This window comes from Trichoplusia ni, chromosome 1, assembly GCF_003590095.1.
Source record: "Trichoplusia ni isolate ovarian cell line Hi5 chromosome 1, tn1, whole genome shotgun sequence".
NCBI classification, from domain to species: Eukaryota; Metazoa; Arthropoda; class Insecta; order Lepidoptera; family Noctuidae; genus Trichoplusia; species Trichoplusia ni.
In genome coordinates this window covers 12,322,923-12,344,047 of record NC_039478.1, presented here as the reverse complement: position 1 = coordinate 12,344,047, position 21,125 = coordinate 12,322,923, and the positions used below count along the sequence as shown (strand labels likewise).

The 21,125-nt window shown below is 33.7% G+C and overlaps 1 protein-coding gene across 1 annotated transcript in view; it reads right to left on the bottom strand.

The window, feature by feature from the left end:
- LOC113494982 (sex peptide receptor-like) overlaps positions 1 to 2,222 on the bottom strand; it is a 31,151-nt gene extending 28,929 nt beyond the window's left edge. The window contains exon 1 of the mRNA XM_026873538.1: positions 1,836 to 2,222. Coding sequence (XP_026729339.1) covers positions 1,836 to 2,150 — 315 coding nt within the window. The 5' untranslated portion in view covers positions 2,151 to 2,222. The remainder of the gene's footprint in view (positions 1 to 1,835) is intronic.
- Positions 2,223 to 21,125: the final 18,903 nt, after the last annotated feature.

The window sequence follows — 21,125 nt, the reverse complement described above, 5'->3', positions numbered from 1 at the left end:
AAATAAATCATTACACTAAAAGAATCAGGTTTTGATAATGAAAATAGGTTTATCCATTCGAGAGCTCCGGTGCAACAAAAATATAAAAGACCGTCGTTTCTGCATTGGTTAAAATTTATTTCACCTTGATTAAGAAATTGATCTGACCTAGTTATTTCAACATCGATCTACCTTAGCTAAGAGTACGCTATGCTGGTAGTCACCTCATAAATCAATCATATGACCTACTGGCACGAAAGAACACCGAGAACCAAACTAACGTCTATCTATTTCTGTAAAATCAATATTTTACGATTTGCATTTGAATTTCAAGTACAATTTTCCCACTTTTTTTTCGATAGTATGACTCCGTTACAGAGAGCCCCAAGTGATGTTATAAAAACAATAGAACATTAAACGATAACATTCAAATACAGGTTTACAAGCTATTGCCCGCGGGCACTGCACGCTGCAAAATAGAAAATGATCCCACGGGAACATAAAATCGTGATATTTGTTAATTCTGGTTATACATTTTCTTCGTACCAAGTTTGGTATAAATCCGTTGAGTGGTTTCTGTGTGACAGAGGAACAAACATCCATACATACAAAACTTCGCATTTTGAATATTAGTAAGATTAAACTTAATCTTTCTTCTAATATATAAAATTCCCGTGTCACGATTTTTATGAAATTTTGTATACATATTGGATAGGTCTGAGAATAGAACAACATCTATTTTTCATACCCCTAAGTGATAAGGGTTGCTCACACTAAAAAAAAAAAAAATTTATTTTTTGGACGAAATTGTTTGTGGCATTAAAAATACATACAACTGGAAAAATATATATTAGGCAAAACAACGTTTGCTGGGTCAGCTAGCATTTTGTAAAGACACAGTTATAAATACATATCTATTTGAGCCACTTCCGTGAATTTCGACAAGGTTGGTAGAAATACGTCAATATTTCCAAAACATATTGCAAATGTTGACGGTGCATAAACCGATCCAACGATTTCGTTTGAGTTCGACTCACGATCCTATTTGCACGAATCCTCCTCAAAAAATTGCAAATCAAATAGTTCTAAGAAAAGAAATTGACTCTGTTAAAATGCTGCTAGTGATACAGCCCAACTGTCGGGCACTTCCCTTTGAATCTATAGGTGGAATAAATACTTTTTTTTTACTCTTAATTGTAACGTAAAGCAACCCAAGCAATGAGGCACTTCAAAATGGGCAGGACGAAATTATTTTTAGAATTTAGATCGAATCAACTTTCTAATTGTAAATGACGATTTTTTTTTCCAACACACAGTTTATTGTAGCTACCCTGTTAATAGGCTTATTTGATTATTTTCGTTAATATCGTGGGAAAAAGTTAATACCACCAACATGTTAGTTTTCAAGGATAACAAATTTCGGAGAAATGTATGTTTTTTATAGAAATGGGTATTACAAAGGTTTGCCTCTTAACACTGGATACTGTTCGACGAATTTCAAACAAAAGTGATAAAAATTAATTAGCCAAGTTTTTAAAAATAAAAAAATAACTACTGATGTCAATTTTTAATGCAGACCATAGAAATCTAACTTGTTATTTAGATTTCTATGATGCAGACGCATTTTTTTTGCAAATAGACGTTTATTTCACGCACAGACTTGATTATGACAGCGGGATCTGCTCCAAGACTTTATATAGTCTTTGAGTAAGTCCCGCTACTTTGTAAATAGACACTCATTAATAAAATAGAAAAAACAACACTGAGTATAAAAATATTGCTTTTGTGCTTCTAATAAAATTATAAGCAATTTATCCCAAATAAAATGTATAAATATATTCAATCCTAATACTTACTATTAAGCTGAGGTATCCATGAATGCCGTTGTAAGCAAGGATCACGTCCCTAAAGTTCCCTTCACAGTAAGTACAAGGAGGTTCAGTAGGCCGCGTCAAATTCAATTTATTCCTCAACCCGTCAACAAGTTTCACTAAAGCACCGAAGTCCAAAGGCTCATGAGTATTATTCTTTGTATTTTGTTCCCGCAAAGCTGATAGGAACTGTGTAAAGTCCACGTTGCTTCTATTCTCTCCAGACATTTCAGTCTCTAGAAGCATCTCTTCGAATAAATTCGTTAGCGTCTGTGTAATGTTCGATTCATCTCCGTTCATCTTTCATTGATCATCGCTTTGCTGTGAATTCTGCTGGCCGGTGATTCATGAGGTTATCTGTAACAAATTTTGCGTAATTTAGAATGCTATTAAAACTACCCTGAGTTAAAGATCTTTATCGTTGCCAAAGGGAATATAGAAAGGAATAGATATTTAGAACGTCATTGAAAATAAAGTCGGGTAATAATAAAGTGTGTATGTATATTAAAGTTTTTGTTTCTTATAAAAATAGATCGATTGGCGAATAAATGTTCTGATTACGGCCTACTTAATATTTCTTTATTTCGATTACTTTATGTTGGCTTCAGTTATTCTGAAACTCAATTCAGAATTAAGAGTCAAGAAGCTTGTTTTTCAGATACTGAGGGTTCCATTAAAAGTAGGCTAAATAGAAACAAATTGGTGGGCAAATTAATTCAAGTGTTAAAAACGAACGGACAGACAATAGAACTTTAATAATATGATTCGGATTTTACCCATTGTTGCGTAACCCTAAAAATAACGCATAATCCGAAACAAGTAACTGTTTATGTTATTACCTAGATGTTTACTCGTAAGTACATGAGTACCGAGGTAGATATTTATAAGTTTTCATCATTTATGACGAGATAAAAGTTGCCATGGTTACGTAAGACAACGGCAGCAATAATGTGGTTTGAAACTCAGGTTAATAGCTCTTCGTTGCAATATTACTTCAGTTAACCTTGAATTGTAAAGGTCGACGTACATAGTCAAGCGAGAGCCACAAAATGCCAGTAGCTACAAAGTTCAGCATTGGATTCTCGTTCATTTTGCGCGTTATGCTTGCAGCATCGCCACAGAATGTCTGCACGTGGCTAATATTATGGTTTCATGCGCAACGACCCTAAGTTTGAAGAAGCTTCGGAGATTAAATTTCGACCGCGAATATCTAGCATTTTAGTTTGTATTATACAAGATTTAAAATATTTCCAAGTTTATTAGAGGAATTTTGCAATAAGGAGATTTTCACAACCCCACAATAAAAATACTTGCAAAATATCCTACTGATTTTATTTCTTTTCTTTAAAGCTCGGCCTCTGAAGGTTACTTGTAAAACTTTAAATTTGACCGGGACTACCTTGTATTTCCTGCTTTAAAAACAAAAATTATCATAGCGAAAGTTTGTTTTGCCTCTCACTCTTATAGGCTTTCTCAGTTTCAACAAAAGCACTCAACCGGTTTATTTTCGGTATGATTCTGAATTTTCAGATTTCGTGTGACTAAATCTAGAACAGTTTAAAAAATCCGAAGCTATTCGGTTGGTATGAAGTTCTTAAATAATTAAGTCAAAGCATTGCAACTTATTTTAAAGGAATGTAATTATCATACATTTTAGCGATTCAATTAACGCTAACGATTCTTTTTAGTTTTCTATAACTTTAACATTTTCTACTACAAAGTTAAATATTTTACTATTCCATGTTACCTATAGAATAACCATACTGGCATTTGTACATCCAGTGTCAGATAAACGTCGATGTGTCAAGAATAATCTCTTAAGAGATACCTCTTTGCTTTCCTAACAGTATTTTACTCAGGTGAATAAAATAGGAAAATAGGCTAAGGGCGAACATCAAGTTAATATTTGCAAATTGAAATCATATTCGATGCAATTCTATTACGTAACCGTTCATGTAAACGACCGCATTGTATGTGCAAAACCGAATCGATTTTTTTTAAAGAGACTTTTTTGCAATTTGCCGTAAATTGCACCGTGGTGACCGCAACCACTCGGCTATTTGTACAGTCAAATTTTGCAATAATTGTGCATGTTTTGCTATGACATTGTTTTTGCACGATACTTAAAACTGCCGCTGTTGAAATCAACGTACACTTACTTAGCGAGAAAACTCTGGCACGTGCCAAGAATCACTGCATAAATATAAGAATGATGCATTATTTTCATTAAATACTTATTTTATCGTACTGTTAACTAAATATAAATTATAATGTACAATTTATTTGGCTGCCATCATTTGTTCAGTCTTTAAATTCTTGGAAGGGATTACTATTTGCCCACATGAGTCATTGAAAAACAGCTGAATTTGTTGATAAAATAAAAGAACTGGAGAAAAAATCTGATACACGAGGCAAGGTTAAAAACCATTCGTACATGAGGTTACACGAGTATTCGATATGCAACAATTTAAATCTCCAAGTGAATCCCAGCTCTAATCTGAAACAATCGCCCAGCTACGCGTCATTGAACTCGGAGTGTTTCGTTCCCTCGTGTAAGTCTATCATACTCAGAAGAAGTAGATAGAAGTCGTACTACTGACTATGAACAACAATCTTTAACTTTAATCTGAGCCAACGTATAATATTCGAAAGAAAATTATAGTGCATACTAGTGTACGTGTGAAAAAAAAGGTTAAGTGAGTGTCAAACTCATGACACTGAAGATTCCGCAGTAAAACTGTTCATAAAGGACATGGCCAATTTATACAAGGACCTCTGCCTAGCTTGTAAAAGTTCATGTACATTAACGAAATTTTGCTTTTTGGAATTAAGTTTGTCCTAAAAAATATAATATATATGTTACATATTCCATATACTTCAGATTTTTTAGATATTTACATAAAAGGATGTTATGTTTTAATCCTTCTTATTCAATGAGTTGCAAACTGATTGGCTTTCATAAAAACTATAGGCGTTCGGAGCACTGAAAAGGTATTAAATTGATACATAATAATAAATATTCACACAAAAACGCAAGCGTAAATAATACACAGAGTAGGTACTTTTGTATAAATAATACAACGTGCGCAAAATGCCAACTATAAGAAGTGACAGATCCGCTGTCATGATCACATAGCATTACGTTTTGTTTAGCAATTACAAAGAAGTATAATTATTATGAAATAATAGTAATCATTTTTAATATTTTTATATATGTCCATATGTATCATTACTATATTGATTTTTAATCTTTAGTACTATTTTGAACCAACGTAATTATTTTTACATATTTACGCTGTTTTTATTAGTAAACATTATAACTTTTACTGGAAACACGTTTTCTCAAAATGACGCAGAGCCTGAAAGTATAGGAAATAAAAGAAAAAACTCTTTAATCTTGTGTTAACACTCGGAAGTTAGACAGAAATATGAAGGATGCCATTATTTATATATTTTTTTATCATTAGGCTGTTATTAATGTACATGCTACCAAAAACTAGGCAGAAACTGGTCATGTCCTTTGCGGTAACCTTTAATTTTTTGACACTAAGTATCGGTGCTTAGCCTCAATATTCACTAATAATGCATCAATTGTGAAAGTGTCACACTGTTTAGCTATCACAGTTCATGAGGTGTACCGCTACTAGGCTAGTTGGGTTCCAGTTTATCCCTCTGGGTAAAGAACCATAAAAATATTTATTTTGATTAGTTTTTATATAGATTTCGTTTCAAATCTATCTAAATGTCTGTAAGTCTAGGTCTCTGCATGTCCACAATAAGTGAGTTTGACGGCATTGGTTTCAAGCCTCTCATTTTCTTCATGTGCCATTTGCCTACCAAGTATAAAGCAAAAATAAGAAATTCTGTACCTCTGCCTCAAGATTAAATTACCTTCCTAGATAAGTACATTGGCCACCTGTAGCGCTTTGTTCATAAATATATTTAGATTGGATAGTTTAACAGGTAACAGTTTTGTATAAATCCCATTCATAGTTTCTGTGAAATATCCTCTCGGTTTAGCAGAGATTCTGGTACCTAATGGATTGTACCTGAGAAGATTTATTTTGACATCTCGACAGATGACATGTACAAAGGATAGAGCCAGGTACTGACTTGGGAAACTTGTGAGAATTAAGTGGTCAAGGTAGAAGTAAGGGGAAATTTGCAAATTATTAATATATTATATGTTCTGTTATAGAAATTGCATGTGACTTTTGACAAGGCACTTTGCTCAAAGCGTACTTAGGTGACCGCGTATAGTGTATGCATAAAAAAATAAACACCCTTAATTTAGATATTGCCTTACGCACAACGAAATGTTAAAAAAAATACCTACCTACGTTTTTAGCAAAATATTAAAACCTGTTTATTATTTTTAACATCGCCTAATTTACTTGTTCTTAAACGACTTCAAACAACTCGAATATTTTTAACGATGATCTATTTAATATTAATGTCTATTGCAATTAATTTAAAACTGTAAACTTAAATTTTATTTGAGACCAAGTCTTTTCATAAATCTTGCAGCAATCCCCAAGAGTCAGAATCCACAGCGAAAGGCAAAGCAATCGATTTTATGGAAGCACGAAATTTCGTCTCGTTAACTGTTTCACTGAACGCTTGTACACACAAACAATTCAATTAAAACGTAGTTAACAACAAACAGCAATTTCGTTAACTAAACACAGTAAACACTCGTCGATCGACTCTCTTTCCCTTCTGTTTTAAGTCAAGTGTATTTATCTCTTAGAAAATAAATATAAAACGTCATCTAGTAATTGCTATTTCTGCAAATCAAAGCAACTACGTTTTTGAAGACCTCGATAAACAATAGAATATCTGTCTTAATCAGTCAATAAAATTTAGATCAATATTTTTACACTCAAATGAGTAAAAAATTATGAAGGTAAATTGCATCAAAAATTCTTTAATGTATAGAAGTGGTTTATGACGTCCATGTAAAAAGTGTACTGGTAAATGACATCTTACGAGATTTCAACTTAATCTCTCATTTTGATACCTTGGTTACTCTATTAAAGAGAAAATACGTAGCCAATATTTTTTGTTAATCTGTCTAAGGGATTATTTATTTTTAGTAAAATGATCTATTCCCCAAAATAAATATTTAAATAAACATTTGTAGCAGAGTACAAAAATTGATTAATCAGAATAATTGCGTGGATCCAAATGCCATTGTTTACTAATTGAAATGGAAAAGAACCGGCAACAAATTCAAAAGTAACTCTTTTAAACAGATACACAATGTGTCATATATATTATCATTTATGGGTATCTACTCAACAACACAGCTACACAGGTCGAACGTCTTAAATTTCCTTATGACAAAGGGCAAACACCTGCATTTGTCTTTATTTTTCGTTGCCACTTTATATGTCTACGTTAGCCCATAATTCAGTACGACTGAAATACTGAGCTACTTGTCCGGTAGCCACGACGGGTGGTGTTCCGACTGCTTTAATGTCGCATTACTTATACGCGGGACACACAGAGAAACAGTGTGATAATGGATGAGCTTGTCCGACATAGATAAATAAAGTGATTCGATTGTTAGACCACTTAAAGGAACATGGAAGAATGGGTAAACAAATCGTTCCTGAGAGTGGGATAAAACACATTAGTGTACAGTTAATAAAAGAGTTCATGAGTATCTTAATTATTTTTGATACGCGAAAAGTGTGGCGATGGAGATATTATTTGCAATTGAATATAAATAATAAGACGTGTCACGATGCAATAAACAAATCAAAGTTTTAGCGACTATCTATCGTAATCGTATAGCCACGAGTTGCAAGCACGGGTCCAGTCTAAGATTTGGTACTAAATTGAAAAAAAGTTCACGAGTATTATTTGATTCGTAAAATTCTGTACACTAGTTCTTTTAGAAATATGTCAGACTAAAAAGATTTAGCCAAATACCCTATTCGATCATAACCCAATATTTTTATCAACCTGCGTTGCTGACCTTACCTATTATAAAAGTTTTGTGGGATAGTAATACTATGATTAGGTTAATGTTACGTTCTGGCACTCCCAAATTTGACGTAAGCCAAAGAGCCATTATAAAAGGAAGTTGTATAGATATACCACTCATCACACACGTCACCATCGACGGCTGCGGTGGGCGGCGATGGCAATTACATAAAGAATTTCAACACATTAGCATGGACGGACATAAAAACGTGGATTACGTTGCAAGAGGGTTCAGGTTTAATAAGTAACAGACGGATACGGCTATCCAGTATAGTATATTTCCTGCCCTGAGATCACCTTAACCAAAAAAAAAATAGTTCTGATAGCAAACAAAACAAGAAAACAAAAAAAATATCAAAGAGAAAAACAAAAAGATTGATCACGCACGATTGCTTGTATACTTGTGTTGGATATATTACCTACATGGATCCCTATGCAAAACTAGATCTATCTCTTACTACGGCGTTGCGTAGTGTCGTGTGTAAATCGCCTTAAACTTATACATTTAAGACAAGATAATACATGATTCGACAGTCGTCGATCACAAAATGAATTTCTGAAATTCCTTTAAGGGGCTCGGAATCTCATTTGTTGTCAAACATTTCATATTGCACAGTATATAAAGTCATGCGTACTTAATAAGGCTGTCAAATACGTATTTGGGGCATAAATTGCGTAACGTTTATAATTTGTTGCTCTCTTAGTATAATTATTTGAATTATTTTTAAATTCCTCTTGTTGTCCTTTACCTCATCTAAACTTTTGACTCAACAATCTTGCAAACCATTTGTTAACTAAATGGTTTCCAATACAGTATTTTTTACACCAAGATGAAGCATCTGGGTTGTATTAATAGTCGATCGTTGCTTAATTGAGAGGCTATATGTGGCAACAGACAAAAGCCCCTTATAGTTCTTAAAGTCTATCCTTTTTGGTAATTACGGTTTATGAGCATATAAATAAGTATATAAATAATAGCTTTACAAGTATTAACAGTTTTTTTTTTTTTTTTTTTTTTTTTTTTTTTTTTTTTCAGCTATTACAGACAGAGTGGAAGAACCTAGGGGAGGCCTTTGCCCTGCAGTGGGAAAGTAATTAACAGTTAACAAATAAAAATACTTTGAAAACATATATGTTATGAAATTGTACCGTCTCTGTTATGAAGTCTGAAATACTGCCTCGGGTACACCGGACGAACAAGGTTCGCTCATTCAAAGAGGCTATATAAATTAAATAATAAACAACGAAACTGTCGTCTGATGAACAAAACTAGCACAATTTATTTCAAAACTGTCGCTGCAATATCGCACTTAACATTCTGCCCGCAAGCGTCCACGCGAATAACTTGATCTCTCTAGAAATTTATTGTTGTTTTAGCTTCACGTTTGCTTGTTTAGATATATATTTAGCTTTATATTCAGCTAGACTTTACACGACAACTTTACTTGCAATTTTCAGGCAGTAAACACGTCATGCACTACCATGAAATATAGGTTCAGTGCATAAATGTTATCTTTATTCAAAACAGTTAGGAAAAACTTAAAAATTTCGGTTCACGGATTGACAACGAGTATAAGGTCTTCAGCCAAACCCACTGTGCGCGACGTTTTCCGGTTTTAATCCTCGCATATTTACAAACATGTTTTGTGAAACACGAATGTTTTTTTGGAGACTGGGCCTCTTGTAAATGCAAGACAAAGATTTAGTGCAAGGGCCGCATTTTCAAAAAAAATAATGAAAATACATTTTATTTTAAGTGTATTAGAAAATAGAGTAACGCCGCACTCTGTTGACTGCCAATATCAATTTGATCTATCGCGGCTTTCCAGGTAGACTAAGCAGCACTTTTGTACTCATTCTGTTTGAAGTTCTATTTTTTTTTACTACATATTTTACGAGTTCATGAAGTATTAAATAAACAAATTTTCATAAATGATCAAAATATGAACAAAAGAAATGTTTTTTTTGTGAATGCCTCAAGGCTTGAATAAAAAAAAAGTAGTTAGTTATTAAGAAAGAAGCGTTGTTTAAACGACGGGATCTGTTTGAATTCAAGTCTTTATTTTCCTTGACCTTGTTTGATGCAATTTTCAGGCAATACATGACATGTATGAACAAGCTTATTGCCCCGTGGCCTTGCTCGTTCGCTGCGAACGGCAATCTATCCTGGTTTCATATTCGATGAGCGCTTTCAATCATGTCGCTTAATGTCGCGCAAATATTGTTCTATCGATTTGCCGTTCGATTTAAATTTATTTATTTATAGCCAATGCAATTGTGTAAGTAGTATTTAGACTGCAATGCGCAGGATTAAATCCAAACACGTATTGGTAGGTATAAGAATTTTCGAAATTTTAAAAAGTTACGTTTGTACTAATCAAACAATTTTATTTAATCAAGTCCGCTCTACATTTTCAAAATTTGACTTTAGTCACGTTTTTTAAGACACTACTACACTACTACCCTTGCCAAGTTACATGCCTTTAGCCTTAAAAAAGAAGCGCATATATATAAAAATGACAAGAATAAGTCACGTGACTGTAATTTTCTGTTAACGCTATCAATTATCGATTGTTACTTGGCTAAAGGGGCTGCCAAAAAAATAAACAAACTACTACTGGACAAGAATGGTGTTCACTTCACGGTTCTTCAGAAGAGATCTTTTGTTTCTTTACCCTGAAATGGATTACGCGGGTTGAGCATTAAATTATTTCAAAGCTGACGTCCATTTATCAGCTATCTACAGCGATGCAGCGACCACTAAACCGACAGTTGTGACATTACTCTACTATAGTTAGATTAAATCACACGGCTAAGAACTCTGAAATCCTGTGCTTTAGAATAATTTACCTACTCATAATTAAGATTGTCTATCCTATTTCAATGCAAATGTTAATTAACGAGACATGTTTACTAATCAATCTTATTTAATTGTATTTCTATAACGTCTGCCGGCAAAGTTCTGGCAGGTTTGTAGCCAAGTTCAATGCATGACCTTGAGCGTAAACAAATATTGCCTGTTATTTTGTCTGTTCGTTTGTTTTGGATTGTTAATTAATAGTTTTGCTTATCATTAGGCGCCTTTCGTACACAGTTGAAAGGAAATGAGTAAAGCAAGGAAATTGTTAATTAATGAGATGATTTGCGTCGCGAATATTGTTTGTAATGTTTTTATTACTTTAATAATTAAGTAGGTGTAGGTTCTTTATAAGTAAGTAAAGTATTGTGTTTATAACATACTGATGTTTATTTTTTGTTATAATGTAGGTACTGCAGTTGCCTACCTATTTTTGAACAAAATGTAAAACACATAAGTATTATCATATTTTACGCTTAAACTTTTTTCAAGCAACATGATCATTTACAAAGACATAAAGCCTTAGACTTTTATTTAAGCAATATAAAAACAATGTCATAAAAAATTATAAAAAAAGATGAATTTTTGGTCATCATTGCTAACAGTATTTTCTGAGCCCTAAAACGCAAGATCCCCAAACTTGTCGGCCAGCCATACTTGAGTACACAAAAATGTTTCGTTAAGTACATTTTTGCCATTAAATACTGGTCGTTACCAACTTTATTGGCCATTCCTAACAACATCTGTTCTCATCGATCCATACAACATCCTGTATAACACTGAGCGCTAACATTTTCAGCCATTACCTAGGTATTTTACCAATGTTATTTATTTTATACTCTTTGAATCGATTTTTAAAGTAATTGCAACTCTATACCGGTTTGATAGAGTTTAATTTGGAGTGATGATTGTGTATCTGGTATTTTTCAGAGTTGCAGACATGAAAACAATGTATATACGTGTGCTTAGAAAAATATTGCATTTCACACTTGTATCTGAACTCGCAGAATAGAAGAAGATATGTACAAACTTACTTATAAATTCTTCTCTACATTTCTAAAGACTTATCAACACTTTGCAACAGCCAAAATACGTTGTGTACAACACATTTTAGCGGCAATTAGTCTATCTGTAATAATAATTCAAGATCACATTGTTTTAGTCCTTATAAGAGCATCAAAAAAATCTGAACTAAAAAGAAATTGAAAAAAGGTCGATAATAACTCAGTGATGCCTATAAAACATAGTACAAATCTAAAGTTATTGTTTTCTTTGGAGTGTTGACTTTTGCTGTCTGATTATCTTTTTGAATTGTAATCCTGATTTAAACATTCCTATTTTTACATGCTTTTAATAGGGACTTATAGTATTTTAGAATGTAAGTCAATCTAGTCGAGCAAATCAAAATTTTACGAAGAAGAGGGAAAAGATGATTTGAAATAAGATGTCTTTTATTATTTTTTAATTACATTCATTTGTTTATGTATAAACGACATAATTAATTTACGTTCTTTGAGGTACCTATTATTCGTAACATTGTCCTGTAGCGAATAACTGCAAAGAAGTACAAGTTTCAAAAATTTCATTAAAAAAAACATATCCTAAGAACTTGAAGAATTCGTAAGAATGCCTTTGTTTATCTTGGTATAAGATATCTCTTGAAGGCAGGTGTCTCGAAAGTATTCGTTGTTATTTCAATAAAAAGCTATTACATTTTTATGTTATTCTAACTAAAATCAACGGATTTACTCCAGTTTTTCTTTCTTTTTGAGTTAAAGCTCTAGCATAAATATTAAAAAATATCTATGCCAGGGCGATTTTCTTCGGTTTAAATAAGTTACGTAGTGATACAGCTAAGTATAAGTAGACCAAACCAATGTGGCAAAACTATATGAGGATATAAAAAGTAAAAAAAAAATAACAAAGTCTATGGCGATAAAATCAGCCATTAAAGGATTTGTGGCATTTTTTTTGTGTCTAATTAACCAATCGCCACTTGAAAAATCGAACTAGAAAAATTCGTCCCACAAAAAGTAATGCGGAGTAAGTACTGATGTGATTTTAATATATGGGGATACCTACATACTGTTACATTATGCACTTTTGATAATTTAGTTTAAATAAAAAGAGAAACGTTATTTTCAGAATGTAATAAAAGTCTTATTCTGCTGTTCTATAACTGTAATTCTTTTATTTTACGATCATTTTAGGTTATTTTAGACATTAACAATAAAAGTCACATGGTGCGCTCGTAAAATGCAACAACTGTGACAATAGTGGCAATTTTATAAAAGTAAATAAAGCTAGGGTATAACGAAAGCTACGTGTCTACTATGATCTAGTCAAGAAAGTTCCGCTATGCAAGCGAGACGCCACGACATGTAATATGGAGCGCTATCTCTTTTTAACAGTGGCACTAATTATTCGTTCGCCTTGTAATCCTTCATTGTTTAGAAAAATATCTTTCATCTCTATAATTCTACCCAGAAATATATTATATATAATTATATCAATATAGTATTTTTTGCAATTCTTAGTTCTTCTTTCTTAATTTACTTTTCTCTGAACTTTAACGGCGACGAATCAAAATAAAAAATCAGTCTTGTTGCACCGCAACCTTACTTCTACAAGATTCTTTTATGCAAGTGCGATAAGAATTATACCTAAGATAAACGTCTTAATACTAGTTCCCTGAACTTTGAGTTGGATCAATTAGGCCTCCCCGAAGTTGCGCCACAACAGCCACTTTTGCCTTTTTATTTAAAGACCTTAAAAAAGCTTTCATACCTATCATAAATTTATATATTAAACTAAGCCTTCTTCAACTGATGGAAATTACCTTTACCCAACGAATAGAAACTAAAACATTGAAACAAGATACTTTAAAGTAGCAAAACTAAAGTAGCAATGTACATACAAAGTGCTTCGTAACGTTCAAACAGAGCCAATACCTATACAAAAACAAGTCTGTCGTTGATGTGGCAGGGAGACAACGCTACGACCTGCATAACAGCTTCTCGCTCCCGCTAATACAAGAAACTTGCTTTAAGAGCTCAGTACGAGCGCAGGTGTGGTGAAGTGAAGAATAAATAAAGCTATCTACTCGCGTGAATCAACGAGACGATAGAACTTAAACCTTTTCACAAACGTTATCTGTGTAGCACTAAATCTGATAGCAGATAGGTGGTAATAGAAACTATTCGCATTATGACGGTGCTACACTTGAGCATTCGCTTGTAACGACGAGCTCGTTGAATTGTTATAGTGTTTTACCCTTTCACGAAGCGAACGTTTCGTCAAGCTTTTGTGTGAGAAGTTTCATAGATAACCTCTAAAGAGACGGAAGGATAGTCAAGTGGTTGAGATTATCATGCCAAACTCATACCTGTCGCGGGTGTGGTTCTCACGTTAAGTGTTTGTGTGATTCTTGAAGTCTGGGTTTCCTTGTGCCTGTGACTTGAATGTTTGTAAAACCATCCGCAACACAAAGATTGAATTACATTGTGAGGAAGACTTTTTTGATGTCACAACCATCTTAAAATTCTATGGAGCCGGCTGCACGCATCAAAACATGCGGCGTTACCTCGCTCAGGGACGTTTCACTATAATTTTCCAATGCATGAATGCAACCATTCCATCAGTATTTTCTAATAACGTTGTCACGTTCAACTATCGTCAGTAAACCGACTTTATAGATAACGGATTTTTTTGATTACGCTGTGAGCATTTTCGAACATCATGGGCAATTATTATGTATGTTTATTAATCCTCAGTGTATCACCACCATTAAACAAACCTACAATTGGTTAACTTAGGTATAGGTTACTTTTTCAAGGTCATGACGATCTAATTTACATGTTACATGAACAAGTAGGTACTTGAGTAAGTCTAGCAATTTACATCCTCTTATGCTTAATATTTTACAAAATATGCTTTTTACTCAGTCTTAAGTATAGCTTTGTGAAAGTAAGTGGAAAAAGTCCCTTTTTCCTCATTAGACACGAGGAGATTATTAATTATGTCTAACAAAGTCTGTTTCATTCCATATTCCGGGAAGATTCCTAGTCTCCTAACTAATAAGGTGTTGCCATTGAATTTACTTAACAGTGTTTATTCCTAGAAATGTCACTGCAATCTCCCAACCATGACTAATGTTGAAATGCTTCACACGCGCGTGCCTGACGATAGTTTTGCTTGCACAGTTTTTCCCGCGCACTGAATACTGACCGTTTTATTAATACAACTGCAAGCTTGGAATTACGGAATTATATTATTACTATTAAAAAAGAAACGACTCTCGACTAGCTGCATTAAGGAATTGTAATCCTTGTGTCGTTCACAAACATTCAATTCACATGGACAAAGACACCCAGACTCAAGACAAGCATACGTGCATCAAAAGCTTCTCCTACGTGAAGAATAAAGTCGCGAGATATCGCGCTCTGCAAGTTTAGCGTGGTAACCTTAAACATACGGCTATCCGTGCAGTTGTTAAGTTTACGACCCCATTAGAGATTGAAGTTAACGGGTTTCGACAACTTCAAGTTAAATGACTATTGTATTTTAAATCCGCAAAATAAGTCTAAACCGTTAGTCAAAATGATATAAAAAAGGACCCGGATCAAAAGCTTTGCCGGACGATTATACCTATCAATGATCGATAAAAAATAATTGAATTGCAAATGAACGAGAAAATGTGCCCTTTTCCATTTTCCGGCTTAATTGCGGCTGGTAACATTTATAAATGATTGATGGATATAATTATACTATGGTTAAAGTCCAACGTTTTTCCAAAAATAAATTTTAAATTCATTTTATCGTTCATTCCAAAATTTATATTGTTATCTCTGAGGTACCCTAAATAAAGTCACCCAAAGGTGGGTGACTCCATCAAATGGATTGGCAATATGACTGAAACTGACTTTGTTCAGTACCCTTTGGTGGTCTCATCAGAAACTAGACTAAGACAAGCATGATCAAAGAAATCACAAATCACTTAGTCGAAAAAACAAAAGAGGTCGAATGGAAAATGACAAAAAAAGCCTTTACCTACATCCATCTAGTGTCATTAATTTCATCATAGGTACGTACTGAAAGACTGAAACGGTAGCCATTTTGTTTTAGCTTGACCTTTTCATGCTTCATTAAATAAATCTTTATTTCAAACGTGAATGTCTAAATGGTACTTATTGTTTACAAGCGACCTACAACGTTTACTAGGTTGAGTAGCTGCTTACGACTTTTTGAGTAAAAAACCTGACTTAATACTCTATTTATAGCTGACAGAAACTTGAAGAAATTTCTTTATATTTAACATTTATTTATTATAGATTCTAACCATTTCATGATATTCAATTTTATCAATACTTGAGTCAATGAGAGAATAATAAAAGCCTGTATATATATTATTTAAAAAATATTTTTCTGGGCATTAACTCTGTCAAGTCGCTTAAAATTATTGCAATGTGCAGAAAACACGTCTCAACAATACAGTCATTCCTGTACAAGTAACACTTTATAACTCCTCAACTTAGCAAAAACAGTTAAATATTACTAACTGACAAGAATACAAAAAACAATATAAGAAATGTTACATCTTAAAAGCCTACAAAATTTCCACTCTTAGACTATTCCCTATATTTTCCACGATAAATGTCTGAACAAACAGTAAATAACTTAATGTGTAAAAGGATGTGGCGCCATACGTTCGTGCTTAACGTAAAAACAAAGCTAAATAAATAAAGAATTGTAGTAGAGCTTGATAAAAATACGTATATCGAGAGATGATCTTAACACAAGGAGAAAAAGTTCACACATTCCTTAAGTGTTAAAATTAGCCTATAGACTCGAACCTCCCACTGTTGGGCACAAGCCCCTTCATATATAGGTAAGGTTTGAGCATTGATCATCTTGAGCGTTGATTTATCTCTTTACGTTGAGATAAATGAATTGAGTGCGATCGATCTTAGTCTGTCATGTCCACATTGTACTAAAAATGTCCACTCAATATTTTTTGGGCTAAAAGTGTTGTTGAGATTTATTTGATAAATATCTCGTAGACGTGTTTAGCACTACGTGGCAAAATATAGAGAGGGTAATGCAATTAAAAATGTTGGAAGTTTCTATTTTATTAAAGAAGAGGTTTTTGGTTGCAGTGGGAAATTTAAAGGATTATTATGTAAAATGGCTACAAGAATATAATTCGTATTGTTGCCGTAACAAGAAATAATAAAATAAATATCCAATTTAAGCTACGCATGATAGCATTTTACATTTGATCTCATTTTGGGGATGTTTGATTGTACGGAATCAAAAGTGACGCGAGTCCAACTTGCAAGGGGCAAGTATTATTTGTCTTTGGTTTACGAATGCAATTAAAACGTCAAACTAATTTAGTATCATTTAAATGGTATAGAAAATAAAGCTGCAATAAAAATCAATGCCCAACGTCAGGCCTAAGACCTTCACTGTAAGACAGTCTTACTTAATTAAGGGCATTAGACCCATTGATGTATAACCAATAACGTTTGAAATAAACAATTCATAGGAATATCGCATTTATTGGTAGCGTCTACCGAATCATAGCATTCTAAATTGCCATCCATCCATTAAATATGGGCTGTGCTAGTCAAGTAAATGTCAAATCGATCAATTCTGAACATAAATTCCTGGTAATCACAAAACGGAACGTCAGCAAAAAGGTGTGTTGTTACTTACTCAATTTAATACGTATTTTATCCCCCGACTTCAGGGAGGAGGAAGTTCTGAATTCGTAGTTTTTTTTATAAATAGGTGCAGATATATATAGATGCAATACAAATATAATCAATGTTTAATTTATCATATTAATATTGATATTACCAACATATCAGTGACCCGTCTCTGAACACAGGCTTCTTGCCATTCTGCTTTTGAGTTTTGATATGGGCGCTTGCTAAGGGCTAACGACTTTACCACGACTTAAATTTTGCAGAGTCTGGACTTATTGTTAAAATTGCTTCTATACTCGAGATAGGTAACTTTAAGACTTTTGCACAGATAGCCGAGTGGTTGAGATCACCACGCACCATGGTCCTGGGTAGGACAAGCATTTGTGTGACCTACAACTGCCCGCCTGCCTTGAGTCGCGATGTCTTTGGGCATGTGACTTTTTTATTTATTTACACTTCTATACATTAAATGTACAATGGCGGACTTAATGCCTGAGACATTCTCCACCAGTCAACCATAGGGTGATGCAGAGATATCTAGAGGTAGGTGTGCCTATAAATAAAGGTAAGGTAATATATATATCCTAATTAAACATACATAATGTGCAATATGTAAACTTACTTATTTACATACTAAGGAAAATAATACTAATACATAAGATATAGTACATACACATACTTAGATTTAAGAATTAGGACGATGAAGGTTGTAGGGACAACTCAGCTAGACTTTCCAGTAACAGTTTACGAACCCTCACTTTAAATGCCAAACGGTTGGTGGACATCCTGATTTAAGGGGGAAGAGAGTTCCAAAGTGAAACGGCTTGTTCAAAGAAGAAATGTAAATGTTTGTGAAACGACCCGTCACAAACATTTAAGCCGATGCTACTACTTTCAGATGCAATAAAAGTAAGTAGTAAGTATGTATTATTAGCGATGAGGGGGTGTAGGGCGCTGTCACTCTTCGCAACTTCAAAATATTACTGTGGCTACAGAACTCTTGACTTCTAACCCATTTCACACCAATTTCTTAAGAAGCGATTGATATCATCCTTTCACAATTTCTCCAGGCTTGTTTATTTACAAGTTCGTGCTTTTGGAGTCTTTACATATACAAAACATAGTGCAAGTAGGCAAGCGAGTAATGATCTATCCTTTAAAGTATATTTTCCTTTCTGTACGGGTACCGTTTTTTTTTGTTTCGATCAGGTTATGACGTGTTTGGTTTACGCAACAGGTTTCTGGAAAATGTTTTTCCTATTTCAAAACCATAATTTTTCGAATACAAAATATTTGTTGGTACACTTCAGGGAAAAAGCAACTTTACTCAGAAACGTTGTCAGGACCACAGTAACATTATTTTTTCCTTTTTGATGTATGTTCACATCCTTTTTTCAAGGTTTTGATTTTCGTTTCCCGTAATACATAGTACAGTAAAAGGCATTTATCTCTTTTGGCTAAAATTAGAAAATCATTTTTTGGACCAGAGCGTGTAAATTTACACTTTGACTGGCTCAAATGCATTCAAGTGTCAAGTCATAGTCGCTTCTCTGAAATAGTACCTACTAGCCTATAAAGGTCGTACGGAGATGCACAGGCCTCTTTCCATACATGTAAGGTTTCAGAAATACGGATTGGCGATTTCAGATTCTACTATTTGGAAGTCAGGTTTCTTCACGATGTTTATGTGGCATGTTTTTAGAATCTTGTTCAACTATACCTGTGTATTAAAAAAATAGAACCCTTACTATCTTGCTATCAAATTATTGTTATTATTATAAAGATATGAATGGTGGAACATTTTTGTTTGTGCTAAAGTTTCGCTTCCTTTAAGAAAGTTGTTTGTTTATTTTATCCAAAAGCAGCGGCAGAGACAAAAGAAAGACAAGACGAAGACGCGACGACGAAGACGCCGTTCAGTCTGTATCTAAACGCAACCTACAAGCAATTGTCAATTGATGTTGTTGAATTACGTACACCATAAACACGTCATATTCTATTATTAAATTCAATAAACCTGTCTATCTAGTACACGAAAGCTTAAATCGTTCGAAAGTATGTTTGAACTCCTACCACAAAGGATGTTTCGCTGCCGAAGCTGCGTAGGCGTAGGATTTACCGGAGACGTGCAAGAGACGACCCAATTCCTCTGTTCCCGATGACATACGAATGTGTTGAGGTTGTAGTAAAATTGTTGTATCGTACACTCACTATAAGCGTTTTTTTTTAATCTGCCCCAAGCTCAGCTCATTTTCAGCGCTCTTTATTGTATTGTCTTGTCAAGCGATTTTCTTCTTTTGCAATTAGAGTAGGTGAAACGCGAAGATTTACAAAATATTTATGTTTTTCTTTTAAAGATTTTCGCAATATTCAATTTTATCCTTGTGTGGGAGTTTTTACAAACATTCAAGTCACATGCACAAAGACACCTAGACTCATAACTTCTATTCTAAGATTAATACAAGCGTGTAGCCTTGTTTGGCAGTAGTACACAGCGGAACGTCTTACATCAAATACCTATAAATGTAAATCTCAATAATTGATTCCCTCCCTTTTAATTAGTTACTCAATATACAAAGGTCTCTAAAACAATGAAAAACGATCGTTATATCGCAGTCTAGACGGCGAATTTTATTTAAATACAAATGAGTTTTTTCTATAACCTAATAATCCAATTTGAACTACACAAAAATAACTTGAAATTATAGAAACCGTAACTGGAGAGCTTTGTTTTCATATTTTCAATTAATGTATTTTCAAGCCATAGGAACGAAAGTTGATCGAAATGGGGTCTGGGAACTTTAAATGCTCATTCAGAATAAGCTGCTCAAAACGAGTAAGCCCAACTTAGTTTTAATTAAGATGTTTAATATTTATCTCATTAAAATTCTGTTAGCGTTGCGATTTTACCCAGAAATTATCAGCGTATGCATATAACTACAAGTACAGATTGTACAGATTAATAATTTATGAGAGTTAGATTTCACAATAAATACAGACAACGTTTGTATGTAACGCAAAATGAGACTCGAATATTCTAGAAATAATTGATTAATATTAGTCATTTCATGAATTTCCTCTTGCAAATCCTTGGGGCCTGGCCACCATGATGGTATAGTAATCTATACCAAGGGTTTACAGCCATTTTCCTTCATTTGCGAGTTGGTGATATCAGATACCCAATTTATTAATTTATTTCTGTTTAAGAGGCCAACAATAAAATTTTCAAGGAATTCGCAGGAAAATCGAAGTCTATTCTACAAAACCGTATTTACAGATTAATTGATTCGATTAACCGAACACTAATGCCTCAAATAGCCCCTTTACTTAAGTGGCACTTAGCTACTGCTCCATTACCCCGTCATATAGGTATCTAACGCTATCTTACAATGTCAACGTAGGAAGTTCATTGCAATACTTAAAACATTTGTCACGGTTCCTTTAAAATTAAACCGGTAAAGTGCGAGTCGGACGCGCGACACTAGAGCCTCCGTACAGAACATATCAAAACTTGATTACTCATTATCAACCGAGCAGATTAGATGTTTACTTTACCTGTAAAAGTTTCTATTGTCTTGCCATAACGGTCCGTGATATATGTCATTGACTGATTTCCGTTTTTACGTTATGAGGATGGAACGTCAAAAATGTTCAACAAGTTAGGGAGGAATAAACTAATCGTGTTGGTCAAACATTGTCAACAAGTGGTTATTTTAC